This window comes from Agelaius phoeniceus, chromosome 3, assembly GCF_051311805.1.
Source record: "Agelaius phoeniceus isolate bAgePho1 chromosome 3, bAgePho1.hap1, whole genome shotgun sequence".
Lineage (NCBI taxonomy): Eukaryota > Metazoa > Chordata > Aves > Passeriformes > Icteridae > Agelaius > Agelaius phoeniceus.
The window spans coordinates 102,955,614-102,982,314 of NC_135267.1; the positions used below are offsets into that span (position 1 = coordinate 102,955,614).

Below are 26,701 nucleotides of genomic sequence, written 5' to 3' on the forward strand. Positions count from 1 at the left end.
CTGCCATGGCCATCCAGGCATGGGGAGAGCAGCTGCTGGGGCTTCCCCCATTCTGCCAACAGCAGTCTGCCTCCAACATGTGGACTGTATGGCCATGATTTTGCCAGAATGTGGAAAACACATTGTTTGAATGTATTTTGATATTGTTTGACATCACCTGAGCGGAGCAGTTTGGTGGGCAGGATGCCCTGTGGGCAGGATGCCGTGTGTGCAAGGGCCATGGCAGGGATGGGTGGCTGGCCCTGGCACTGGCAGTGTTATTTTCCCAGGCAGGCTGCTGATCCAGCTGTGGGGGAAGGCAGCAGCAGCTGTATCAGCGCAGCCAGCAGCAGCACATGGAGGAGACCCTCATCTGCACAGAGCCCGTCACCCCCATTGCTCCCCCATGGCAGCGAGGGATGATTCCGCCACAGGGGAAGGGCTGCAGCAGCCTGGAGACTCCTTCAGCCAGGACTTGTTGCAATCTCCTTCCTGCAGCTGTGCCTGGAGCATGCTGGCCTGCAGTGGTGCTGCAGGGTCCCAGGGATGCTGCTCAGCTCAGGGGGCAGAGTGTGTACAAAAGCTGATTATATCGGCCCACTGAACACTGGGGGCACCTAATGCAGAGTGCAAAGGTTCTTAGAATAGATAGGAGAGATGAGACTTGAAGACATAATTCTGCAGATGCAGAAAAAGGGAACAGACCCATGGGTCCCGTGGCTCAGGCTTAGTTCTGCCAACACAAGGATGATTAATTTTATCTGCTCTGTGGGGGAGTATTTTAAATTACTTGCCCCGTGCTATTTCCATTAAGAAAAATTGGAATTGTCAGGAGCTGCCAGGATCAGAAATGTTTCAAGGCAGATCAGGTTTATGTTGGGTTTGGGTGTCTCTGCAATAAAGAAAGCAGAAAACAAACCCCTGGTACAAAGAGATACAGTGAAAGAGGAAAGTTTGGATGGTCAGAGAGCCTACAGCTCTTGGACAACTGAATTCTGGGGTGATGTACTGGGGAGTGCAAAGCTGCTTTTACTTCCACTGCCCAGTGCCATTGTCTCTGTCCCACCACTTTGTTTGATGTGAAGAGAAATAAACAACATCGGACACCCACAAACCCTGACACACTGAAACCCAGAACTGAGTGGGAATTCCAGACTGAAAGGCTTTGAGAAGTAGCTTTGGAAAGGGTCTACATCCTAGACAGTGTGAAAGCCTCAGGCCTGGCCTGGCTGGGCTTAGGGCTGGCTGGGCTTGGGAAGGGAATGGAAGGGGATGGAGTTGGGGTGGGGTTTTGCAGCCATGGAAACGAGAGAAGCATGGGGAGCGTGTCACAAAGGGGCAGCCCCAGGCTGGGCTGGTGCAGGTTGTGCTTGACACGGCCCCAGTGGCAGCAGACGCGTCTGGCTCTGCCTCTGTGTGCCGAGCGCTGGCGATTGGAGTCACCCTTAGGCCTTGTTCTAAGGCTGGGTACCAAGCTCCCGTCACTGCCACCTCCCAGAGCCATCCCAGATTCAAACCCAGACACTTCTGCCTGGCAGAAGCACGGGTTTGAAGATGGATTTCACAAGGAAAGGAAAGGCCATGGCAGGAAAAGGTGTGGATAGAAGGGAACTGTAGGGCTGCTGAGCTGTGGGGCAGGGAGAGGAGCAGGAGGGTGCATGTGCAGCTGAGGCATTCCTGGAGAGCACAGGGCTCTGGGCTCCCTGCTGTCCCAGGGCAGCCCAGAGGCCAGGCTGTTCCTGTGGCAGCTCTGGGGAAGTGGCTCAGGGTTTTCCCCTGGCCTGCCTCAAGTGTCTGCCAGCAGGAGCATGTTTCCCTGTGCAGCTCTTTGGAAGCTTCCAGGAAGTCTGTCCCATGAAATATGGAGCTTCAGATGCTTTAGGATTGCATTGCAGGCTCTGATCCATTTTGTGTCTCCACTTTGCAGGCCTGACTGGCTACCCTCTTGCCAGGAGGTTTTCTCTGGTCAGTCCCTCCATGCTCCTTCCCTCCAAGCTGTTGCCTCCCATCCCCAAGAGCTCTCTTTCTACCAAGACATGCAGTGGAGAGCAGGAGATTGGGAAACCTGGCATCAGTGGGGATGAGGAGATTAAAAAGAAACAGCTCACTTCAGAGGGAAAAGGAAGTAAGGTAAGGAGACCAAGCTAAGTCCAGTGTTGTAAATTTTCAGTTTATGTGCTGTTGGCAGAGCTCTGAGACCTTTTTACTGAAAGGAACAGATCCTTGCAGTGAAGTTTGGCCCTGATTTGGCTCTTTAGCATCATGTCCCAGAATTGATGGGATACTAAGGATGGGTGTGCATCTACGGCCAGTGCCTCCAGCCCCATTGCTGGCCATGGCATGGGGGCCCTGGAGCAGCTTGGGCAGGCAGAGAGCTTGCAGAGAGCAGCAGGGCAGGGAGCTCTGCTGAACTTCCTAAATGCCAGTGAGCCTGAGCTGATGGATGTGTGGGAGCTGGAGAGCAGCGAGCATGCCGAGAGCTGAGCAGCATCTGGGCTCAGAGGCTGCTGGGGAACTGTAGGAGGGAAGGGCAGCAGCAGAAGAAATGAGGGCCTTGAGAAAAGCCGGTTTGGACATCCTGCAGAATGGCTTTGTGGGGCCATGGCTGGAGATCATCAGTGGCTGTGAGACACCTTAGGGGCAGGGAGAGAACAGTGATCTACAGCCACTGCCATGCCATCCCAAAGGCCAGTGGGGGCAGTGGCACCCCAGAACATCTTGATGTCCAACATGTGGATGGCAGCTGGAAATGTAGCCACATTTCTAGGGAATTGAGAAGGCAGGGAGTGCTCGGAAATATGGGACATGGTCTCTTCCTCACCACTTCCCTTTGCATTCCGCAACCTTTCCCAATCTGCTCCATCAGTTTGACTTGTTTATTCCTGCCAGGTGCCAGTTGAGGGCATATCTAAATGTCTTGAGGCATGGATGGGGGCAAGGCTGGATGCTTGATATGAGCACTGTGTTTTATTCCTTCCAGACCGCCTTGTGTTATTCCAGCATTGGGGAAATGAAGAAGGGGGCATTTGGAAAATCTTTGATCCCCGTAATGCACAAGGCAGGCAGTCTCCATGTTGGCAGAGCTGCGGGGTCTATGCGCAGATCTCTCCCGGTGGATTTGCAGGATTCCTGGGAGATGAGGTAAGCCAAGGTGTCTGCTGCTCCAGTGTGCTGTTCACCTCACTCTTCCTGTCTCCTGTGCTGATTTTCCACAGTCAGCTGTCCCATGTATTCAGGCAAACTTCTCTGTATTCAGCATTTTTCCCATCTATGATGATCCAGCTCAATGTCAAACCTGACAGCAATGCTGCAAGGGCAGAGATGGTGGTGGTGGGAAAGAGGAGGCAGGGATTGAAAGATTCTCATGATGGGTCGTCTGCTGGATTTGGCTATTATTTCAGCCAGAGCTTGGCCAGTTCTGTGTGGCTGCAGCAACTGAAAGCTTAAGGACAATTAATCATCTTTGCATCCTTTTGGGTTTATGTGTTGCATTCCCTCCTTCATGATAGGAAGGTTTGCCTCCTTTCATGGTACACCCATTCCCTCCCTTCTCTTTCTACCTCCTCATATGTGCTTTTGTCCTCTATTTTCTCCAGGCCAGGATTCAGCAGCAGAAGCCAAGAGAAATCCTCTGAACATGCAGGTAGGTGAAGGGCATGTCTGTCCTAAAAGGACCATTGGAATCTTGACTCTGAGGTGGCATTCTGAAAGCTCTGTTTAAACCCATTCTTTTGAAAATTTCTTTAAATTCATTTCAATTCCTTGATGGGCTCAGTGGATTCTCCCAGAGCCCAGTCCCTAGCAGTGTTCTCTGGAGGTGCAGTGAAAATTCCTCCAGTGTGAAGTGTTGAGTGGCAGGAGCTGGAGTGGTACCTTGGGGTCCTGGAAATGCTGCACAGGAAAGGGAAACATTCCTGTCCATCCTGCACATGCCTTTTATCTCCCTGTGGACTTCCTAGTGTCAAAATGAGAATAGAAGAAGAAGGCAATTAGTAGGAAATCAGAAATTTTCCCATTCCTTCCTTCTGCTTTTGAAGGCGAAAACCTTTCCTTGGCGTAGTTTCTGATCTGAACCCTTTGAAATGTTAAGGTTATTCATGGACATTGCCTGGTTTTGCACTGAGAGGAAAAGGGAAACTCCTATGATAGAAAGTCCTTTTGACTTTTCCAGTGAAGGAGAAGGAGCCTTCCAATTGGATGCAGCCTAGGCAGGGTGTGAGTTTGTCATCCTCTGACAGCACAGTCCCAAAGCCACCTATGGCAGGGTCACAGTGACAAATCTGTTCCCAGGCTGTCTCTGCCTGTGTCAGTGTTGCAGGCTGAGGCTGGGGCAGGAGATGCCTTGTGCCTGTCCCTGCCTTGCCTGATCCCTGACAAGTGGAATTGTGCCAGACAAAATAATGCTGGGTCAGGTGCATCTGGTTCAGGGAATGCTTTCAAGTTGGAAGCCTCCTTGACACTTTGTTGTTCCTTTGGCATCTCTGGGCATGTAATGATAGGAGAGATGAGACTTGGAGAAATAATTCTGCTGATGCGGAAAAAGGGTTCAGATCCCCTGGTTCCTTGGCTTAGGGTTAGTTCTGCCAAATCCTGGGTATGGCCCCTTTGGAATGACTCCTTTTATGCTGGTATGCAACTGGAATATTGAATGCAGCTAGAGAGGAGTATTGCTCATTACAGAAATTGCCAGTTTTGCTGGATTAATTCTGGAACAGGAATGACCTATCTCATTATCCCTTACCTGTCTCTTCTTTATTACTTATCGGGACATCCTACAGAGGGAAAGAAATTCAGTTTTATGATAGGTGTTCCTCTCTAATGGCTTGGAGGCCACATGTTTTTATCCTTTGTAGAACCATATAAAGAATTAACTCTCTGGGTGTTAACAGCTGAGTTGGAGAGTATTTCAGAATGACTTCCCCTCTGCAATTTCCATTAAGAAAATTTTGAATTGTCAGTATTAGCCAAGATCAGAAATGTTTTGAGGCAGGTCATGTTTTATGTTGGTTTTGGTAGTATCTGTGGGAAAGAAAGTAGAGAGAAAAAGCCCATGGAATAGTGAAGCAGAGCAAAAGTGGCAATTTGCAATTGGATGGCCACGTTTTTTCCCCTGTAGATACAGACTCCTTGAATACTGGGGATATGAAATGTGGATTGCAAAGCTTCTTCCAACATGAGGTGCCATTGCTTATGTGCCAGCACTTCCTCTGTTGAGAAGAGAAATAAAAACAACAAACAAAACCCAACCCAGAACTGAGCGGCAATTACAGAAACAAAGGCCATGAACAGCAGCTTAGGTGTAAGGTGTAATTGTCCTAGGTGTAATTGTCAAATACTGGAGACCACTGTGGATTGCCAACAGTGTTGATGAAAAGGAATTTCAAAGTGGTAGATGAGCAAGGAGCAACATATAAGCAAAGCTGTAGAAGCTTTCTCTTCTGGCTTGCCATCTCCATACAGTTCAGAGGAATTGTAGTGAGGCTGGTTTCATGAAAACTAAAACCAGAATGATCTTGTGAATAATGCAAAGACCCCTTGGATGCCTCATCCATGAGATGGATTGATTGTATAGGTGGGAGATCACCCAACTCACTTCTTGCCTTGTGAGCATGGCTCAGCCTCACACAGAGGTGAGGTGGGAGCTGGGCTGCTCTCTGTTGGGAGGAAGGGTCTTGTGTCAGCCCAGAGAGGCTGTGCACATTGGCAGGGAAGAGCTGTGGCCTGCATGTGCCCCCTGCAAGGAGCTGTGCTGCTGGCAGTGCCCCTGGAGCTGTAGGGCTGCTGAGCTGTGGGGCAGGGAGAGGAGCAGGAGGGTGCATGTGCAGCTGAGGCATTCCTGGAGAGCCCAGGGCTCTGGGCTCCCTGCTATCCCAGGGCAGCCCAGAGGCCAGGCTGTTCCTGTGGCAGCTCTGGGGAAGTGGCTCAGGGTTTTCCCCTGGCCTGCCTCAAGTGTCTGCCAGCAGGAGCATGTTTCCCTGTGCAGCTGTTTAGAAGTTTCCAGGATATCTGTCCCATGAAATATGGAGCTTCATATGCCTTAGATTTACTTAGTGGGCTCTGATACATTTTGTGTCTCCACTTTGCAGGCCTGACTGAGTCCAGTATTTCCAAGAGTCATCCCCAGACACGTCTCTCTACACTCCTTCCTTATAAGCCCCTGCCTCCCATCCGAGAGAGCTCTTCTTCCAACAAGCCAAGTGCTATGTATGACAGAGAGAAAGAGAAAGGGAAAATGAGCACTGGCTACAATGATATCAGAAGAAGCATCGTGGCGGAGAGTTCAGAGGGAAAAGGATGTATGGTAAGGAGACCAAGCAAAGTCCTGTATGGTAGATGTTCAGTTTTTGGGCTGTTGGCAGAGCTTGGAGACCTTTTCCTGTACTGTGAGCCCAGAGAAGCAGCTGAGCCAAGGAAGAGCTCAGCTGGACACTGCGCTTCAGGCTGTCTTTGCAATGGGTGTGCAGGGCAGACTTCATGTCCTCAGCATGTATCAATAACAGGAGAGGTCTCAGAATGGTTTCTGGGCTGTGCCGTGGTTCCTTGTCTGTCTTACGGCTGAGAAAACACCAACAAGCAGTCAGAGCAGCTCAAGTTGTCCAATCTGGAAAAGCAATCCTCCTCCATTCAGTAACCTACATATATCCATGAAGAACCTCTATGTCTTGGTGGTGTTTTCTGTGTCAGCTGTGTCTGCTTTGGATGGAAAAAGGTGTTTGCAGGAAGCTGCCAAGTCAGGTTGTCTCAGCCTGTGAGTTGTACAGCCATGCCCTCTGCACAACTGTCTCTGATGCTATTTCCAGACTCCACCAGGTCCTGGGCAGCTGTGTGCTCTGGCATGGCTTTGTCCAGAGGGAAGGGATGGGAGGTGGCCATGGGGAGAGCAGCCCAGAGCCCAGGCACACGATTGCCTTTGCAGCAGGGCCAGGACCTGCAGTTGTTTTGGGTTTGCTGTGGGGTGCAGGAGGAGGCAGATGAGCAACAGCTTTGGTAGAGAGAATGTGCAATCCAAGGCTGGGGTACTTGATTTCAGCCTTGCAGAGAAAGGGCCCAAGGTATCCCTGACAGGAACTGATCCTTTCAGTGAACTTTGAATAGGTCCTGATTTGGCTCTTTAGTTGGGCCAGAATTGATGGGATACTAAGGGTGGGTGTGCATCTACGGCCAGTGCCTCCAGCCCCATTCCTGGCCATGGCATGGGGGCCCTGGAGCAGCTTGGGCAGGCAGAGAGCTTGCAGAGAGCAGCAGGGCAGGGAGCTCTGCTGAACTTCCCAAATGCCAGTGAGCTTGAGCTGATGGATGTGTGGGAGCTGGAGAGCAGCGAGCATGCCGAGAGCTGAGCAGCATCTGGGCTCAAAGGCTGCTGGGGAACTGTAGGAGGGAAGGGCAGCGGCAGAAGAAATGAGGGCCTTGGGAAAAGCAGGTTTGGACATCCTGCAGAGTGGCTTTGTGGGGCCATGGCTGGAGATCATCAGTGGCTGTGAGACACCTTAGGGGCAGGGAGAGAACAGTGATGATCTAAAGCCACTGCCATGCCATCCCAAAAGCCAGTGTAAGCAGTGCCACCCCAGAACATCTTGATGTCATTGGGAATGCAGGCACACTTAGCCACACTTGCAGGGGAGAGAGCATGCGGGGAAAGGTGTCAAATGTGGGACATGGTCTGTCCCTCAGCAGTTTCCTTTGCATTCCCCATCCTTTGCCAATATGGTCCACCACTTTGACGTGTCCTTTCATGCCAGGTCCCTGCTGAGGGCATATCTAAATAATCTTGGGGCAGGACTGGGGGAAGTCTGTTTGCTTATCGGAGCACTGTGTTCTACTCTTTCCAGACCTCCTTGACATATCCCAGTGGTGGGGAAATGAAGAAGGGGTCACTGGGACTGCCTTTGATACCCCCAATACGCAAGGCAGGAAGTCTCCCTGTTGACAGGGCTGCAGGGTCTCTGCCAAGCTCTCCCAAGCAGAATTTGCAGGAGTCCTGGGAGATGAGGTAAGCCAAGTGTCTGCTGCTCCAGTGTGCTGTTCACCTCACTCTTCCCATCTCATGTGGTGATTGTCACCTGTCCCATGTGTTCTTGGAAACCCCGGCGTATTCAGCATTTTTCCCATGTATGATGATCCAGCTCAATGTCAAACCCAACAGCAATGCCCCAAGAGTAGAGGCTGTGGTGGGGAAGAGGATGCAGGGCTTGAAAGCACCTCCAGAAGGGCCCTGTGCTGGACTTGGCTATTATTTCAGCCAGAGCTTGGCCAATTCTGTGTGACTGTAGCTACTGAAAGCTTAAGGACAATTAATCATCTTTGCATCCTTTTGGGTTTATGTGTTGCATTCCCTCCTTCATGGAAGTGACCATGCGAAGTAGGTTTGTCTCCTTTGATGGGATGCCCATTCACTCCCTTTTCTTTCTACCTCCTCATATGTTCTTTTATCCTCAATTTTCTCCAGGCCAGGATCCAGCAGCAGAAGCCAAGAGAAGTCCTCTGAACACACAGGTATGTACAGGGCATGTCTGTCCTAAAATGACCCTTTGGATCTTGACTCTGAGGTGACATTCTTAAAGCTTGGTTGAAACGCAAACTTTTGAAAATTTCTTTAAATTAAGTTCAATTCCTTGATGGGCTCAGTGGATTCTCCCAGAACCCAGTTCCCTTGGGAGTGTTCTCTGGTGGTGCAGTGAAAATTCCTCCAGTGTGAAGTGTTGACAGACAGGAGCTGGAGTGGTACCTTGGGGTCCTGGAAATGAAGCGCTGAAAAGAGAAACATTCCTGTCCATCCTGCACATGCCTTTTATCTCCCTGCAGCCTTTCTAGTGTCAAAATGAGACTAGTAAAGGAAGGAATTTATCAGGAAATGAGAAATGTTCCCACTAATTCCTCCTGCTTTTGAAGGAGAAAAGCTTTCCTTGCCACTGTTTCTGATCTGAACCCTATGAGATGTGAAGGAGATTCAAGGGTATTGCCTGGTTAGACACTGTCAGAAATAGGGGAACCTCCTATGACAAAAAAGTCCTTTTGACTAGTTCAATGAATGAGAAGGAGCCTTCCAATTGGATGCAGCCTAGGCAGGGTGTGAGTTTGTCATCCTCTGACAGCACAGTCCCAAAGCCACCTATGGCAGGGTCACAGTGACAAATCTCTTCCCAGGCTGTCTCTGCCTGTGTCAGTGTTGCAGGCTGAGGCTGGGGCAGGAGATGCCTTGTGCCTTGTGCCTGTCCCTGCCTTGCCTGATCCCTGACAAGTGGAATTGTGCCAGACAAAAACCTGGTTCAGGGATAGCTTTCAAGTTGAAAGCCTCCTTGACACTGTTGTTGTGCCTTTGGCATCTCTGGGCATGTTAATGATAGGAGAGATGAGACTTGAAGAAATAATTCTGCTGATGCAGAGAAAAGGATCAGATCCCCTGGTTCCTTGGCTTAGGGTTAGTTCTGCCAAATCCTGGGTATGGCCCCTTTGGAATGGCTCCTTCATTGCTGATCTGCTGCTGGAATGCTGAATGCAGCTAGAGAGTAGCATTACTCAGTAAGTAAGGTGACATTTTTTCTGGATTAATTCTGGTCTAGTTTGACTTATATCATTAATCCTTTCCTGTCTTGTATTTGTCACTGACCCGAGCATTCTGCAGGGTGAAAGAATTGACTTTTGAGACAGGTTTTCCTCTCATAGTGCTTGGCTGCCACATGATTTTATCCTCTGTGAAACCATGTAAAGAATTAGTTCTCCTAGCTCTAACACCTGTGTTGAGAGGTAGTTCAGAATGACTGGCCATCAGCTGTTTCCATTAAGGACATTTGCAGTTGTCAGTATTAGCCAAGATCAGAATTGTTTCAAGATGGGTTGCATTTTTTTGGATTTGGGTGTGTCTGCTGAAAAGAGAGCAGAGAATAAACCCCTGGAAGAAGTAAGTAGAGCACAAGTGGAACTTTGGGATGAGCACTTTGTTCCCTACAAATACAGGCTCACAGAATACTGGGCACATCTAATGGAGAAAGCAAAGCTGGTTTTACGACTAACATGGGGTGCCATTGTTTGTGTCCCAGACCTTCTTTTGTTGTAAAGAGTAATATAAAAAATCCCCAAAACTGCAAAACCTGACCAAGAATTGAGTGAGAAATACAGAAACCAAGGCCTTGAAAACTCCTTTTGAAAACAATGACTTCCTTGCCAGTGTCAGATGCTAGAGAGCGCTGTGAATTCCCAAGTGTTTGGAAGGGAAGGGATCCTATAGTAGTGGGGAGGCAAGGGGCAGCACATGAAGTAGTAGAACCCTTCTCTCTTGGCTTGGCAGCTCCATATTCTTGAGAGAAATTAAAGTGCTGCTAGTTTCATGAAAAATAAAAAACCAAGCCATCTTTTCAATAACTAAAATACACTTGAATTCCTCACCCATTAGAAGGGCTGATTATAAAGGCGTGTGTTCAATTAACTCATTTCTTCTCTTGCATCTGGTTGACAGCTTCTTCTGAATCTATCTCAAAAACCCAGAGGAAGAATGAGAAGATCTCTCAATGTAAGACAGGACCTGGGATGCCTCTGTTCCCAAGGGATCTCACAGACCCCTTCAGTTTGGAGATTCATGTGCTTGACCCCGGCCTTGGGAATGGAGGTCTGAGCTCCCTGCTGGCTCAGGGAGCCTTGGCCCAGGAGCCCCAGGAGCATGGATCCGTTTCACAAAAAGGTAAGGTGGGAGCTGGGCCACTCTCTGGTGGGAAGAAGGGTCTTATTGCAGCCCAGAGAGGCTGTCCACATTGGCAGGGAACAGCCGTGGCCTGCATGTGCCCCCTGCAAGGAGCTGTGCTGCTGGCAGTGCCCCTGGAGCTGTAGGGCTGCTGAGCTGTGGGGCAGGGAGAGGAGCAGGAGGGTGCATGTGCAGCTGAGGCATTCCTGGAGAGCACAGGGCTCTGGGCTCCCTGCTGTCCCAGGGCAGCCCAGAGGCCAGGCTGTTCCTGTGGTATCTCTGGGGTTCTGCAGTCTGGAACCTGTCTTGCCTGTTGGCCAGCATGGCATTTTTGGGGTCTTGAAATGCGCCAGAGATTTACAGGAACCTTTGCTTCCATTCCCAGGCCTCCCACTGAGCCAGGCCAAGGAGATGGATCATCCCAGCAGTGCAGGTGTTATGAGGGACAAAGAGCTGAGGGACAGCTCCGGAAAGGTAAGGGATAAGGACAGGGATGAGCAGACTTCCTTTCCAGTGGCTGTTTATGCCCAAAATGTCACTGAAAATCATAATCTTCCACTCCTTGGTGGGTGGGGATTCTCTTGGGAATATATTTGACAACTCCAGGGCAATTGCTTGGCCATTTCCAGTGGTGCCACAGTCACTGGATTGGAGATGGTGCTAAGGTCATGCCAGAAGCATTCTTTATATGCAAAGGCTGTTTTAGAGACGTTCTGAAAGGCAGAGCAAGCTACACATCAGTGAACGTGGGCAAAGTGCATCCTTAGAAGCAGAGAAGCAAAGATTCTGATGTTGAGTGTAAGCAAGGCTGCAAAATCAAATGGGAGAGTTTGATTTTTCCTGGTTACCTTTGTGGCTGTATCTCATAGCCCTCTCACTCTCAAGTTTTCTGCTCATGAACATCAGTGCTTCTGCAACTTGTTTTCACAAGACTCCTCCTTTTGGTCTGCTGGTCTCAGAGACCAAGTCCTTGAGAGCTGAGGCCTCCAGAAGCCAGGAAGTGAGAAACAGCTGCAATTGCTGGCCATGAGTGTTAAGCAACAGCTCATTAGGCCTCCTTGCTGGGTATTGCACATGGTCTTTATTCTCCTGCCGTGGCCTGTAGGAACTGAACTGCCTGCTCACTGTCATGTGAGCTCTTCATCTGTCTTGGAGCACTCCTATGAGTTTCATGCTTCAAGCAGGGCTTCCTGACATAGGTTGCAGTTGCAGCAGTGGAAGGTTGTGGCACTACAGTGTTCCACCTCACTGTGTGTAATTGCCAAGGTGAGGGCTGGAGACATTCCTCTGAAACTATTGGAATGTATATGGAGCTGCCTTGAAGCCTATGGCACTCTGTGGACTCTCTGCTCCTGATGAGGTGTTGTGTTTGCTTTGTGCATCTCTGCTTCCAGTCTGTGATGTATTTCCATTGCACCTAGGTCCATGATGCATTGGCAAAATTGGCTGAAAAGAATGTTGCGAGGAAAAAAATGGAGCTTTTGGAAAAGGAGATGAAGAGGAAGCAAAAGGAAACATCCTTGCAGCTTCTTTCTAAGGCAGTTGAGCCCAGGCATGCAGCTGGACCAAGTAAGTGGTGGCTACACTTGTGGTGGTCCTTTTTGAGCACTTGCTTGCCCTTTGCACAATGTTGCAATCAGACTGGGGGGCTGTTCTGCTTGCATCTGAGTGGAAGCTTGCATAGGATTTAATTCTGTTTCCCAAAGAAAAATACAGAGGTATGAAGTGCCCATGGCCTCACTGAGTCAGTAAGAGAATATCAGCTTCCCACCTTCACCTCTAAATTCTTTCAGAGTAGAAAATTCTGTCTTGCAAAGTACACTGGGGCTTCAGACTGTCTCCTGGAGAGCAGTTTCCAGGGAAGGTGAGGCCAAAAGAATGCTTTTCAACCAGGCTGCAACCTGGAAGAAACAAAATTCACCTCCAGAGATCCTTCTCCTGCCGCTCCCTGCTGAGGAGCTGGCGCTGTAGAGCTGTGCTGAAGCCCCAGGCAGGGCTTCTGTTGTAGCCCCAGGAGCAAGCAGCGTTCCCGGCTGAATCCCGGCTGAGGGGCTCTGCCTGCAGGGCTGTGAGCGCTGCCCGAGGGCGGCAGCAGGGCCCTCAGGAGGCAGCACTCAGCCCGAGGGCATCACGCAGGGCTATCTGCACTTTCTGTGGGAACTGCCCCTGCCTGCCTCTGGAACAGAGCAAAAGCAAAGCAATACTGGGTTTTTCTTGGTTCTCAGGGGAAGCATCACTGCAGTTTGCTTTTAAGCTAGAAGAGGGTAGATATAGAGTAGATATTAGGGAGATTTTTTTTTTAATGGAGGGGATGAAAAGCTGGCAGGATTTGCCGAGAGAAGCTGTTGTTGGTCTATCCTTAGGGTGTTCAATGCCAGTTTTCATGGGGCTCTGAGGAACCTGATCTAGATGAAGATGTCCCTGCTCACAGGGGTTGGACTAGATGGTGGTTAGAGGTGCCTTCCAACCCAAACTCTCTAGGATTCTGTGATTCTGTGATCACTGTCCCATGTTAGTGTGCCATTGTTATACTTGAAGTTCTTTGGGATAACAAAGAGATGTTACCCAGCTCCAGCAAGTTTTCTGGCCTTTTCCATTGTCGCCCGGTCCAGCACCCTCCACTTACAAGCTGCTCTCTGGTCCCTGCAGCCTTTAGCCTACCACCTATCCATGGCACAGCTCCTAGGCTGCAGAGGAAACGCCCTGGTAGTCCCATGAAGAAAACGGGCGTGAGGAAGCAGGACAACATTCCCTTACTGCCCAGTACACCCACCCTCCATGGGGATGGCAGCTTCCCACGCAGCTCCTCAGGTAAGCCTGCTCCCTGGCAGCTTTTTCCTGCAGGGGTTTGTCCTTGCACAAGGAGCACAAACTGCCTCCTGCCTCAGCCAGCAGAGCTGGGATCTTGGGTCCATAGTCTGTCCTGAGAAGGAACAGCAAATCTAGTTTTGAGTTACTCCAAAAGTTGATAGTCTAGAATATTTGAAGTCAATGGAAACAGAGGTGCTGTGAGGTGGGAAGGGTCAGGTATGGCTGTTCCCTGGTTGTTGCTCCATGGGGATTGAGCCAGGCCCAGCAGAGCTGGGTTGTTCAGGCTTGGCTTGGTGCTGTCACAAGGCAGCTGCAGGTCTTTCCTCAGGGAGGTGCAGAGTGGCCCTGTCCTCATGGCTGGGGGAAATCAGGGTGCTGAGACAAGAGAGGCCCCTGAGGGGTTCCCTCCTGGGCTGGCCAGTGCTGCTGTGGGCACTGTCTCACAGGGAGTGGGAGCTCTGCGGCCTCAGGAAGCTGCCGCTGGCTGTGGCACCTGTGGCACTTGGGAGCTGGCGCCGTGGGGGCAATTGTCAGGTTCAGCCTGGAGCTGTGGCCAGCTGGGGGAGGCTGGGAGCAAGCAAGGAGCCCCAGGATCCAGGCAGCAGGGAAGTCTCTGAGCCAGTGGCAGTGTGTGCCACACGGAGCCCTGGCTGGGAGATGGGGCTGCAGGCCGCGCCATGGCGGGTGCCTCGCCCGGGGCTGCAGCAGCGCCCATGGCCGACCCTCTCCTTACAGTGACCCCGCAGACGGCCACTGGTGCCAAGCGGCGAGAGGAGCCGCTCCGTGGGCGTGGGCAGAAGGACAGAGCATTTTCAGACCCACAGCAGTCCTTGCAGGAGGCACTCTCCATGCTGGGCAGCGATGACTGGTAAGAAAGGCCCCGCCATTCCCTCAGTGTCCCTCGGAGCGTTAAGGTCGGTCAGAAGCGTGTCTTGCTCGTGCCTCGGAGTCCCGAGAGCCCAGAGGGCCAAAGGGCACTGGTGAAAGCCCTGCAGAGCAGGGAGAGCATAAAGATTGGAGAGCAGCCTTTTCTTGGCCTTGCTCTGCAGCAGTGCTGCAGCTGCAGCAGGTCCGTGCTGTTTCCTTGCTTTGCCTGCTGCTCCATGGATCTGCAAGGGAAATGTGGAGGGAAGAGAGAAAGCTGTGGGATGAGATCATCTGCTGGCTGAAGGCAGAAGCAGGATGGCAGCAGTTTTGAGTGTAGAGATTTGGGTGCCTTGGGCCGCTGGCCCAGCGGGACTGAGTAAGATTCCTCTCTGCTCCCACTGCTGTCAGCAATGGCAGGGACTCGTGCATGTGAGTCCCAGAAGCAGCTCCAGGAAGCTCCTCTTTTTGAGAAATGGACTGAGTTGTTGTGATTTCAAGTCCCTCAGCCTGCTATTATTTGAAGGCCTCATAGCAGAAGAGAAAGAAAAAGAAATAAAATCCTCTAGGAATCTTGCACTTTGGGAATTCAACTTTTCCTTCTCACTGCTTCATATGGGCCTGAGATGTTTTGTCAACACTCACAACGTGTCCCAAAATTCTACGCAGACAGAAGGAGGCCCAGAGGTGATAACCCTACAAATGTGAGGTGATATTGGTTGTCTTTTTGATGTCTGGGTTAGCATCCACTCATTGGTGGATGCTTCATTCTCACAGGGATAAACATGCAAAATCAGCAACAATGCATCTCCTTTGCTTTGCCCTTTCTCTTGTGCTTTCTCTTCCCCATTTCTCTTTGGTGCCCTGTGAGGTGCAGAGAGCTTCTGCAGGTGTGGGGGGTCCTGATGACACTCAGGGTGCCCGTGGGATCAGTCAGCAGCCCTGTGCTGCAGCCCTGATGCCTCACATACCTTCCTGAGGCTGAGGGCCTGCACAAAGCAAGTGCTGAGAGCTGGAGTTGTTTGCACCTTTTAAATAACATGTTGCTGTTGTGGGGCTTGTTTTAGGTAGGATTGTTGTGGGAAAAGCCAGAGTTTCAACAGTTCTTGCCCAGGGGTGGAATCTTAATCTTCTGGGATGTCATCCTGCTGCATTTTTGGGGAATGGGTGAGGTGGAGTGGAGTGGGTGACACACAGGCCTAGACTGTCGAGCGGAAACTCAGCTCCATGGTGGCAGTGCAGACTCTCAGGGCTGCACTGCTTGCTGGGGCTGACAAAGAAGGAAAATACTGTCCCAGTAACAGCCCAATGGGACTGTGTCTCAGAGACAGCTACAGGGAGGTGACAAGAACCAGCAGCATGGCCCGGCCTCACAGCTCTAGGAAGCAGTGACAGAGGGACTTAATAGCAGAGATTTTCAGAAAGGCCCCACATGAAGACTCTGAAAGCCCTCGCTTTGCCTCTTGGATTTGTGTATGCTTTTGACAGCCACAGGATCCTGTGGCAATGTGTTCCATGATTTCATTAAGTGCTCCTTGAAAAGCACCTCCCATGCTTTGACTGAGCTGCCAGCCTGGTCATTTCAGAGGGTGCTGCCTAGTTCTTGGGTAGAGAGAAAAATCAGTCTTTTTGGTACTTGTCTTTCAGGGAACTGAAAAAGAAGGGACTCTTCACCATCCCACGCCTGGCTGAGTCCCATCCAGAAGTCCTGCTCGGTCGACTTCGTGAGATTTGCTTGGCAGCTACCAGCGAGGTGAGAACATTGTTCTGAATTGTCCCCCATCCTTCATACACAGCTTGTAGAGTAGATATGTGCTTGTTCATGTCCATGTGTGCTCAGCGACTGCCTTCATTTCTGGTTTTAGACCTTCTAATGTCTGTCAGCTATCTGTAGGCTCTGTGTGTATGTGCAGCTGTATTTACTGGCAGGTTGGGTATCTGGCACTTGTCTTTGAGTGTGGTGCCTTTATAATGCAAGGCAGAAATGGAGACACTAATGACATTATATGCCAGAGTCCCAATCTCTGCCCAAGCACTCATTGAACACAGCAATGAGTCTGTAGATCTGAGCCTGTGTTTTCTGTTTGCTGTCTGAGTGCTTCAACTACAGGTGTTTCTTTTTTGAACAGGAGCACCTGACTGGTTTATCTTTATGACTTGTGCCTTTATGGTTTGAAAGCATCCCTTACTTTAATTTGCTGCTTTGTTTTTCAAATCAGAGGGCCTAAAATCAAAGCAGCAAATCTGACATTATAGAAGGGTTAAGTAGAACACTTTAGTGAAACATATGTTTTTATGCCTGCAGTAAGCAGGTGTGAGGCCAGAAATTGGTGCCAGAGTAAGTGCCTTTCTGTGCTTGGGCTCTTCTGCTCTTCCTGTGCTTTTATGTTGCTCTATACACAGTGGGACATGCTGTGATTTCCTGGGAGTTTTGTCTAAGGAAAGTGATTTACTTTTGAAGGTGATTCTTATGTTTCCCCTCATGTCTTCCCCAGGTGACCAACCTCCGGTCCAAGGTGTCCTGCTCAGCAATCGTCACTCTGGGAGAGCTCTTTGCCATCTTGAAGAAGGACATGGACTCCGAGGCGGATGGGGTTGCTGCGGTCCTTCTCCCCATGGTGTGGAACTCCCCAGAGTTTATTCAGAAGGCAGCCTGTCAGAGCCTGGGGATGATGGTAGAGAACGTGACTCCTGCCCGAGCAATGACTGTTCTCATGGACAGGGGAGTCAAGTAGGTTCTTCTTCTTTTAGTGATGTTCTTCACCAACCAGTGTGTGGGTGGGGGAAGGGATCTGAGAGAGAGAATGGGAATGCTGGGAGGGAAGGGTCCTGTATCCAGCATCTTCTGTGGACTCAGGGACTTGATTCTCTGATCAACCTCATTTCTTTCCTCTTGTCACCTATTTCTGCCCTCCTGCAGCCCATTGGGTTACAGAATCACAGAACTGTAGAATATGGGAAGTTGGATGGGTCCCATCAGGACCATCCAGTCCAGCTCCTGGCCTTGCACAGAACAACCCAAGTCTCACAGCATGTGCCTGAGACTGTTGTCCAAATGCTTCTTCAACTCTGTCAGGCTTGCTGCTGTGAGCACTGCCCTGGGGAGCCTGTTGCAGGGTCCAAGCACCCTCTGGGTGAAAAACTTTCTCCTGACATCCAAACTAAAGCTCCTCTGACTCAGCTTCCTGATGCTTCCTGGAGTTCTCCCAGTCTGTCAGAGTTTCCTAGACGTGGTGAATGGAGGGGAAGTGAAAATGCCTGCAAAGGCTAAGGGTAGAGCCTTGTGCTTTTGTGGGAAGAGGGACAATTGCAATTGCAGCTGTGAGCACTGTTGGTATTTTTCAGTGCTAAGCACAGAGGCCCTGGGGAAAACCACATATCCTCATGATGCCATTAACCTGAGAAATAAGGAGGGTCCTTGCTGGAGTGTGGAGCACATGGGGGAGAATGTGCTGGGTGTGGCACAGCCTGCACAGCAGGTGCAGCTGCTGCCAAAGGGAGTCTTCTATGAGTGTCCTGGCCTTCGAGCTCTGCTTTCTATTCAAAATGATGTTTCATGTTAGCCCTGAGATGATGATTCACTTTCCAGGCACCTTCACAGGCCGAGGCCCATGGGACAGCTGAAGCAAATGCTGCCCCAAGTGTTGGTGCTGGGCCTGATAGTTCCCAAGAGACAGTCTCTAGATCAGGACAACCTTGATAAACTGACTGCCACCATTTCCTCAGCTTGGCAATAGGGGAAAACACTCAGATGTATCCCTTGCCAAGCTTTACAAAAGAAACAGGCTGCATTGCTGGATATTCTGCAACTTCACGGCCCACAGCGTGTTTTCCCTGCATTTGTTTCTTTCCAGAGGTCTGCAGATTTGGGGATGAATGGGTGGAAAGAGCCTCATCCTGCTGCAGCTCTGTGTACTGGGTGCCCTCTGATGGGTCAACTTGAATTGTCCTTAATTTCTAAATAATTCATATGTGATCTATTACTTTAATCTTTTCCTGAGTATATTTTGGGAAAGAGTATGAGCTAGTGCAGGGAGACTGAATTCTTCCCTCTTCTGTGCAGGCAGTCCTTCTGTACAGTGCTAGCTTAGTGTTTCTCCGAGGACAGAACCTTGTGCAGGTGTTGGAAGGTGCAGGGAGAGCCCAGGCTCCTTCCCCCAGCAAGGCCAGGGAGCACACTCTGGCCAAGGCCTGTGCTGCTGCTGCTCCTTGTCCCTGTGCCCCAGGGTTTGCTCTCTCCTTCCCAGGAGCCGCTACGTCCAGGTGCGGAAGTGTGCGGCCGAGCTGCTCCTGTCCTTGATGGAGAAAATGGGAGTCACCAAGCTCGCAGGCACCCCCAGGGCTGAGAGGCTGGCACATGTGGCAGGGACACTGGCTCAGGACTGTCACAAGGACACAAGGTAATGATCTTCATTTCACCTCCAAAGCCGGGAAAACCAAATTCCTTCTTGAAGAAAACCATAGTTTCCTGGCAGCAAAATCACCCCAAACCATCAAAATCCCCTTACTTTGATGATGAAATTCCCATTAATAGCTGCCAAGATCTCTAGAGCAACTAGCTGCCCCTGTACATCCACATAGTATATAATAATCAAAAGCAAGCATGAGGTGAGAAAGGTAAATTACCGTGCAATGGCAGCAGGACACTGCTAACAGGCTCTGACAACAAAGCAGATGTGTTTTGCTTGTTCCCTGGGATCCTTTGATCCCACAGAATCACACCCTCAGTTTCAGAGAGAAATGGTATTTTTCTCTTGCCCCACATTCTCCTCTTGCCCCTTGTGTTCAGCTACAGCACTGTGCAGTGTCAAGTGAGGTAAATCTCCCTCTTTGCTGAGTAGGTAATGGCTTCTCATGCAAGCATTGCACCTGATGAGTTTAAGGCATCAGCCTCTTCTGTTAACACTCTTCCTTTGTTCATTTTCTTTTGTTTCCTTCCTTCCTTCCTTAGGCATTATGGACAGGAGATGGTGAAGATGTTGCTGAATAATCAAAAATTTAAAAAGCTTTTGGAGCAATCTCTTTCCCCGCATGACCTGGAAGATATTCTGACCAGAATTAAGAAGAAGGTAAGTGCTTGGCAGGAGAAATGTCTCCTTTGTGCAAGTATTGCCACTGCTAATACGAGATCAAACATGCCCGATGTGTCTTTATCTCATTCCACTTCTGCTGATTCATTTTGCTCCTGGGAATGAGCTGTTAATCCTCAGCCTGTTCATCTGCAGACCACAAAGGAACTGCTATTATTAGGGGGAAAGTGGGGTTTTGAATACTTTGAATATCTGTCAGAAAGAGGAAAGGGAAAGAGGAGAAAATGGGTTTGCACTCATGTGTATGCCCCCACCACACTCTCCCTACTCTGCCCCAGTAATGCAACTAAGTGAGAATAGTGCTTCTGAACATAAGAGAGTCTTTGCAAAAGAGACTGGAAGTAGTAGTGCCAAGGAAATTTCTAAATATACAAAAGATGCCCAAGTCAATCCTAGTTACTGCAATTGCTGTCTGTCTTTTGGGAATACTGCCGTGCTGCCAAGCCCTGTGGATCTGGAAGAAGCTTGGTCAATTCAGCAGCATCCAGTGGAAAACCATTTGTTTGTTTGAGGGGATTTTATTCTTTCCATCTACATTACAGAAGGGAGTGTGCCTTGGTGCAGGAGCAGGGAGAGTAAGCCTTGAACCAAATCAACTTCCAACACAATGGGTCAACCCCCAAAGAGTCCAATTTTTTCTGCTGCTTCCTTTAAGACCACTCATTGCCTGTCAGTTTGCATTATTTCCATTTATGCTCAAGACTAATGAATTTGGGATTTTAGACTGCTGCTCAGTGTGGTAGCACCCATAACCTGCCTTGGGCTATTGAAACCAAAGAGTTGGCATCACTGAATCTCTGCTCTGTCTCTTTCTGTACGTTAGGAAATGTTTCCCTAAGCCTTGGTAGCAGTGATCCTGGTTCTAACTTGTGTTTTAAAGAGGGACTTTCCTATGTTATATTCTGAAGATTCAGGGGGTTTCTTTATGTCTTTGTAGGGGATGGGAAACCAGAAGGGTGAATGCCCCTCTGTCAAGGAGCCAGTGGAGAAGAGGAACGACAGCCCGAAGAAGCCCCAGGCCACATTGCCTTCTATCAAACGGTACTGAGCACTTTTGTCAGATGTGACAAAGCACATGAGAAGCTTTACATGCCTCTTCCTCAGACAAATCTTTCTGCTGGAGATGACCAGTGCCAGAGATTGTTTCCTTTCCCTACAAATCCTCTAGGATAAAAATTGTCAACTTCTGCATTCTACTTCTTGACAATCCAGTGTAGTGGCAAGGGCAGTGTTGTGGAGGCGAGGAGAGGGCCGTCTCTGCTGCCTGACTTGAGACAAGTAAATTCAACCAGGGTTCTTTTTCATCCAAGTGGAGTCTTTTTTAGATGGGTGTTTTAATGAGAAGTCCCAGTCTAGAAGCAGGATGCCAATTCCCCAAACAAGCAGTTCCCATCCATGTGGTTTGGCCTGGCTGATTCATGGTTTTCTGACCGTCAAACAGTACCAAGTTTGAGTAGTAAGGAGCAAGACAATTCCTGAGCCATTTTTGTCAACAGGTGTCTCAGTGTGGACTTTTTGTCTTGCTATTCCTGTCCTTCATATAGTTTGCTTGATGGACAGCGTGTTTGGTTTATTTCCCCCTGTGCTGCAATCAGCATTTAAGAGAGGGATTTGGTCCTTGCTGTCTTTCCATGCCAGTGGCAGAGTTACTTGTACCTCTTCTCCTCAGATACCAGAGGGGGTTTATTGAGCTCTGTCCTGCTCAGCGGTGGCAGGAAAGTGACCACATGCCTCAGTAGCATGGCTAGCATCTTCCTGTGCTCATGGAAGAGACAGGTTGATGCAAGAGGATTATTCCCAGAGGATTTGTTAAGCTGTGCATCTAATCTCTAGGGAAGCAAATGAAATGTGAGTGTAGTTCAGGCCTGTCTGGCTTCTGTTTCTATCTCTTTTCCTGCTTTTCTGGATGCTTCAGATATGCCCCTGTTCACCTGTTCAGATGCATCTGAGCTAATTTCCCATGTTGTCATGCCTGGTGTAGAGATACTTCTTTAAAGTGATGAGTTTCCTTATTATAAGACACACTCCTCCCATATGAGGAGGCATTTAAACTTGGAAGTAGTGTGTCCCCACAAAGCCATGTGTGCCTTGGAAGGCATCTGAGGATAGATCAGATGCATCTCATCCTTGGTTTTCCTGAGTGAGCAGTGGTGAGAATGTCACTTGCAGATTGTCTCCCATCATGATTGTCACGAGGTCCACGTTGTCCTTCAGAGCCTCATGATTTTCTAGCTTGAAATCACATCATTAGGAAAGCTCCTCAGGATGTTTTGCTCACAATTAACTGAAGGTCTTACCAGCAACAGGTCCTAATTTGGTTTTGTTTTGCAGGGTGAAGTCTGCCCCTGGTGGACGCCTCCTCCACCGTCCAAAAGCCCAGGTCACGTTACCTGCAACTGTGGAAGGAAGGGAGTCACTCCAGAAGCTCTACCATCTCCTGGAAGCCAAGGGGTTTCAGACACGCATGGAAGGAGTGGCACTCCTCCTAGATCTGTGCAAAAGCAGCCCCCAGCTGATCTCCAGTAACATTGTCCAAGTATGTAGGGTATCTTCATGGTTCCTTTCCTTTAGCTGCTTTCCCAAGCCTGTAGAAGTGAAGTAAATTCAGTGTGTCTTGGCACTACATCCTGGCTGTTTGGGACAGGCTGGTCCCTCTTACCCAGACAAATGTAATTGAGGTCCAGGCTTCAGGACAAGTTCTTTCAGTCCAGCTGTATTTGTCTGGCAGGTGCCTATTGCTGCTGTTCATCAGATGATGGCAGAATGTTCTGCTGGTGTAACTGCTGCTTTCTCCTGCTCCCAGTTGGGTTAAGTGAAGGGAATCCAGCCATTGAAAGCATGGCTATTATTCCCTAGACAAAAAATAGGTTGGCATGGGGAAGAGAAGTATCAGGCTGGGTTGGTTTAAACAAAATGTTTTTAAAAGGATACTTCCGTAAACTCCATCTTGTCTTGCACAGGCACAACTCTGGCTACTCATGTCCATCCTCATCCCTATTCCGCTTGGTAAAGATGGTGCTCACCCTTCTTGGGGGGCCATTTTTTCTCTTTGGAAAAAGAGGAAAACAGCTAAGGACAGATCCATCCTTTCTCCTCCCAGGAGCAGCTTTTTCCCTTTTTCCAGAAAATGGTGCCTGATGCTGTGGCTGTCAAGGGACTGAGCCTGCTCTAATGAGAGCTTACAGCACATTACATTTCAGAAGTCTACCTGTTAGTTAGAGCAATGGTCTGGATCCTGGAAGAGTTGACCAGAGGCCTGCCCTTCTCCAGACACAGGTTCTGATTCAGACAAAATAAAACTTAGATCTCCTCCCGCTACAGTTTTGGCAAAATTATAACTGCCCTCAGTACTTGAGGCAGCTGTATAGAAAAATGGGCATGGTAAATATTGGCTTCCATACTTTAAAAGCAAAGGTAGCCTTTAGAATCAATAAATGGAATTGATCTAATGATCTATAGGTGGAGAGAAATGCCATAGGAACATTTCTGTCCCCAGCCAAAACTCTTAAAACCAGATAAAAATCTTTCAAACAGCATCAGGTTGGGCATCCATTCCAGTGAGTGGCCCACAGGAAAACAGTGAAATTGTGCAAGCAAGTGCTGACCTGACAGAAAGGATCACTTTCATCTTTTATATTGCTGAGTGCTCCTTTCTGCATCCCCTCTTCAGACAAGGTAATTTTAATCCAGCTTTCATGTTGTTTGTTCTCCTCACAGATTTTTGATCATTTTGTCCTGAGAATAAATGACACCCATAAGAAAGTGAAGCAGCAGGCGCTGGAGGTGCTGGCAGAAATGCTTGGACTCCTGGAAGATGCCCTGAACCCGGTGCTGATCCGTTTAGTGGAGGGAATAACAAAGAACCTCAACTCAAAGGATCCCGGGGTTCATGCCGCAGCTGTGAACGCACTGGACCAATCTGTTGTTCATTTAGGTAAGGCTGGGCCCTGGCATGGACTCTCCTCAGCTGTGTCTCTGTCTGTCCCACACAAGAGAGTGCTGAGTGCCTTGGGAGCTGTTGTTGTCTGTGGAAGGCTGCAGCTGGCACCCACCAGAAGCTGTGCAGGTGCAGTCCTTATGCACCATCCCCAACAGGCTGGAATGTGCAGCAGCATTTCCCAACAGTCCCAGGCTCCCTTGGCTCTGTGCCGCTGGTCTGAAGAGCAAGTCCTGGACTCCAGCTTTGCTACAATTCAGGGGCAAAGGGGTTTTGGAGTTTGCTTGGGCCCCGTCTGACTTCCCAAATAAACAGCTTTACTGTTGGCATGAAGGGACACTGGCCCATCAGAGCTTCTGCAAAGCAGCCACCTGGAAGGCTCTACATTAGAGGCATTAGCTGCCTATTTCCACCTTTCTTCATTGTCTTCTTTTTCCAAAGGGGAACTTGTGATTGACCGAGTTCATTTCTTTAGAACAAACGGATCTAAGTCCAGCTGTCAATGATGCTTTGTTCCACATGTTGTTTTGGATGGGGCAAGATGGCAATAGCAAATACCTGCCCAGGCAAGGGCTGCTGTAAATTCCTCTGCCACACAGATTATGTCAGCTCTGAAAATGCCTGAAAAATGGAGTGTTGAAGAGTCAGGTCTTCAGGGGCAGTTTCGACTTTCTCCACCTCAGCTGCTCTGTGAAGTCATGAACTGCCTGACTCAGTGCCTTTCTGTGTCCCAAGTATGGGCTTCTTCCTTTTTGCTCTGGCATGCAAAACCTTTGCACTGCTTCCATGTGACTGGACTCTTGAGGTCCCTGATGTGAAATGTTTGAACATAGCTCCTGGTCCAGCAGACAGCTTTGGATTTACAAATGTGAAAGGAGAGCTTTTCTTTTGGAATTTTAAACCCTGCCAAGAAGGCTGGAAGGAAAGAAGAAAAGGATTAAAAAATCAGCAGAAATTGACTTTATTGTAAAAAATGGGGTTGCCCCTGCCCTTTCCCTCCGCACTGTGCTTTCTCCTATGCCCTCAGAAGAGTGAGCAGAAACGTGTGTTTCACTTGTAGATGAAGTGTCACTGATGAAAGAGCTCAGCCACCAATGGAGCCAACTGAGTGGTGAAGCTCTGCTGGAAGTCACGGAGTGTATCACAGGTATGGCCTCCCCTTCTAAGCCAAGAGGTCTCTGAGGGAGTATTGACAGGGAATGCCTGTGGACAGACAGCAGAGTAGCTCCTCCACATCAGGAGGTGCTGAGCTTGTCCCTCCTGCCCAATAGCCAAGGCAGGTGTATTTGGCAGGCTTTCCCTGGCTGCTGCAGAGCTGTGCAGCATCTGAGATGGGGGCAGCGCTCGGCCTCGGGGCTGAGCTCTCACTGGGGCTCTTCTCAAGTTCCACAGTGACCAATGTCTTTAATTGCATTTAAACTCAAATGAAGTGCCATTTTCAAATGGGTGCCATAACCCTTTTCCTGCTTAGCAGAATTGGTTTTGGGTGCATTCAGGAGCTGTTTGAATGTTGATGACTGCTGGTGGATTAATAGCATAGAGAAAATGAAGTCTCTTCCACCACAGAATAATAAATAGCTACTACATAACATTTTGACTGATCAGAAAATTAGACTGGTCTCCTGAGCATTTCAGGTTTTGATCTCTCAGCCAAATCTGCCATGCAAGGAGCCTGTTGGTAGTAAATTTTTGTTTGTGTTTGATATAGTTCAGTTCAGAAAATGAGCAGAGAGCAGATTCCAGGGACAATGTGAGGAAACACTTGTGTTCTGGCTAAATTTCAGTCCCCTGTGTAGCCTTTTTCTCTCTCTATGCCTCTATTTCAGTGCATATTGTAAGAAAAAATGCCACTAGCATTGAGAGGGGAAATGCCATTAAAATGTGGAGATGCCCAAATGCCAGGGCAATGGGGTCTGGGTGATTCTCTAAGACTCCCTGAGGTGTGAAAGAGCTCTTTGTTGGCTGCCACAAAAGCATTCTGCCAAAGACACCAGCTAGGCACTGATGTTTCTCATCCAGCTGTCAAGCAGCACCCATCTCTGGTGGGCTGGAGTTTTGGAGTGTGTTCTAATACTGCCCTTTGCTGTGTGCCACGGAGCAAAGGGAAGAGCCAGATGAGACCTCTGGCCCTTGACATCAAAGTTACAAAAATGGAATCATTCCTTTTATTAGAAATCTCTCAATTGCCTCTCTTGGGTGCATTTGCAAATCTTCCATGTGGGTTTAGACAACTTGTTAATGGAAATAGAAGGCAATTTGACATTTTATTCATTGTTCATGCAGAAACAAATAGTGAAATGATTTAGTAAAGGTACAAAGTCTACCGCAGATACAAGGCTCTGGTTGGAGAAATCAGTCCTGAGGGTTTGGTGGTTCTGTTTCAAGGATGATCAGCTGCATTGCCTGTTTCTGGGTCATGGGGCTCTGAGTGCTATTTCACTGCTCTTGGCCAGAGAGGCTTGCCAGAAGCAAAAGCAGAGGTGGATCCTTGTTTGCATTGAGGCTGGTGGGTAAGGAGCTGTGTCTCTGTCCCGGCAGTGCTGGTGGAATGGGTCCATGCCAGGAGCCCTGAAGTGGTGCAGCGCTACGCCCTGCCCGTGCTCTGGTGCTGCCTGGAGAACAAGGCGCTGCCTGTGCGAAGCGCCAACGTCTGCGCTGTAGTCACCAAGCTTGCCTGTGCCCTCTGCGAGGTGATGGGCACCCAGCTGATAAAGTGTGCTGAGAGCAAGCCTCCACATGTGCAGGAAAACCTCTCCAGCCTCTTGGGCTGGTGAAGGTTTCATGTTCTCCAGAAAGCTGACCGAGTGCTGAGTTGGACACCTCCGGATGGGACTTTTCAGCTGTGCCAGAAATGACAAAATACTAAGGAAGGGTGTGCATCTGGCCCTGCTCTCTCCATCGCCCTTCCTAGTCATGGCATGGGGGGCCTGAAGGAACTCCAGACTGAGGGCAAGGTGAAGACCAAGGATGGCTCGGCCTCCCAAAAAGGTAAGCAGGGAGCAGGGCCACTCTCTCTTGGGAGGAAGGGTCTTGTGTCTGCCCAGAGAGGCTGTGCACATTGGCAGGGAAAAGCTGTGGCCTGCATGTGCCCCCTGCAAGGAGCTGTGCTGCTGGCAGTGCCCCTGGAGCTGTAGGGCTGCTGAGCTGTGGGGCAGGGAGAGGAGCAGGAGGGTGCATGTGCAGCTGAGGCATGCCTGGAGAGCCCAGGGCTCTGGGCTCCCTGCTGTCCCAGGGCAGCCCAGAGGCCAGGCTGTGCCTGTGGTAGCTCTGGGGAAGTGGCTCAGGGATTTCTCCTGGCCTGCATCAAGTGTCTGCCAGCAGGAGCATGTTTGCCTGTGCAGCTGT

The 26,701-nt window shown here is 49.6% G+C and overlaps 2 protein-coding genes across 2 annotated transcripts in view; both read left to right on the plus strand.

Annotated features, from left to right (window-relative positions):
- LOC143693667 (TOG array regulator of axonemal microtubules protein 2-like) overlaps positions 1 to 11,789 on the plus strand; it is a 33,358-nt gene extending 21,569 nt beyond the window's left edge. Inside the window, exons 11-12 of the mRNA XM_077176326.1 lie at positions 11,040 to 11,128; positions 11,760 to 11,789. Coding sequence (XP_077032441.1) covers positions 11,040 to 11,128; positions 11,760 to 11,789 — 119 coding nt within the window. The remainder of the gene's footprint in view (positions 1 to 11,039; positions 11,129 to 11,759) is intronic.
- A 2,353-nt stretch (positions 11,790 to 14,142) lies between these two features.
- Positions 14,143 to 20,467, plus strand: LOC129117867 (TOG array regulator of axonemal microtubules protein 2-like). Its single transcript, XM_054628808.2, has 6 exons — positions 14,143 to 14,333; positions 15,977 to 16,082; positions 16,825 to 17,060; positions 18,577 to 18,729; positions 19,281 to 19,398; positions 20,357 to 20,467. The coding sequence occupies exons 1-6, from the start codon at positions 14,143 to 14,145 to the stop codon at positions 20,465 to 20,467; spliced, it is 915 nt and encodes a 304-aa protein (XP_054484783.2).
- Positions 20,468 to 26,701: the final 6,234 nt, after the last annotated feature.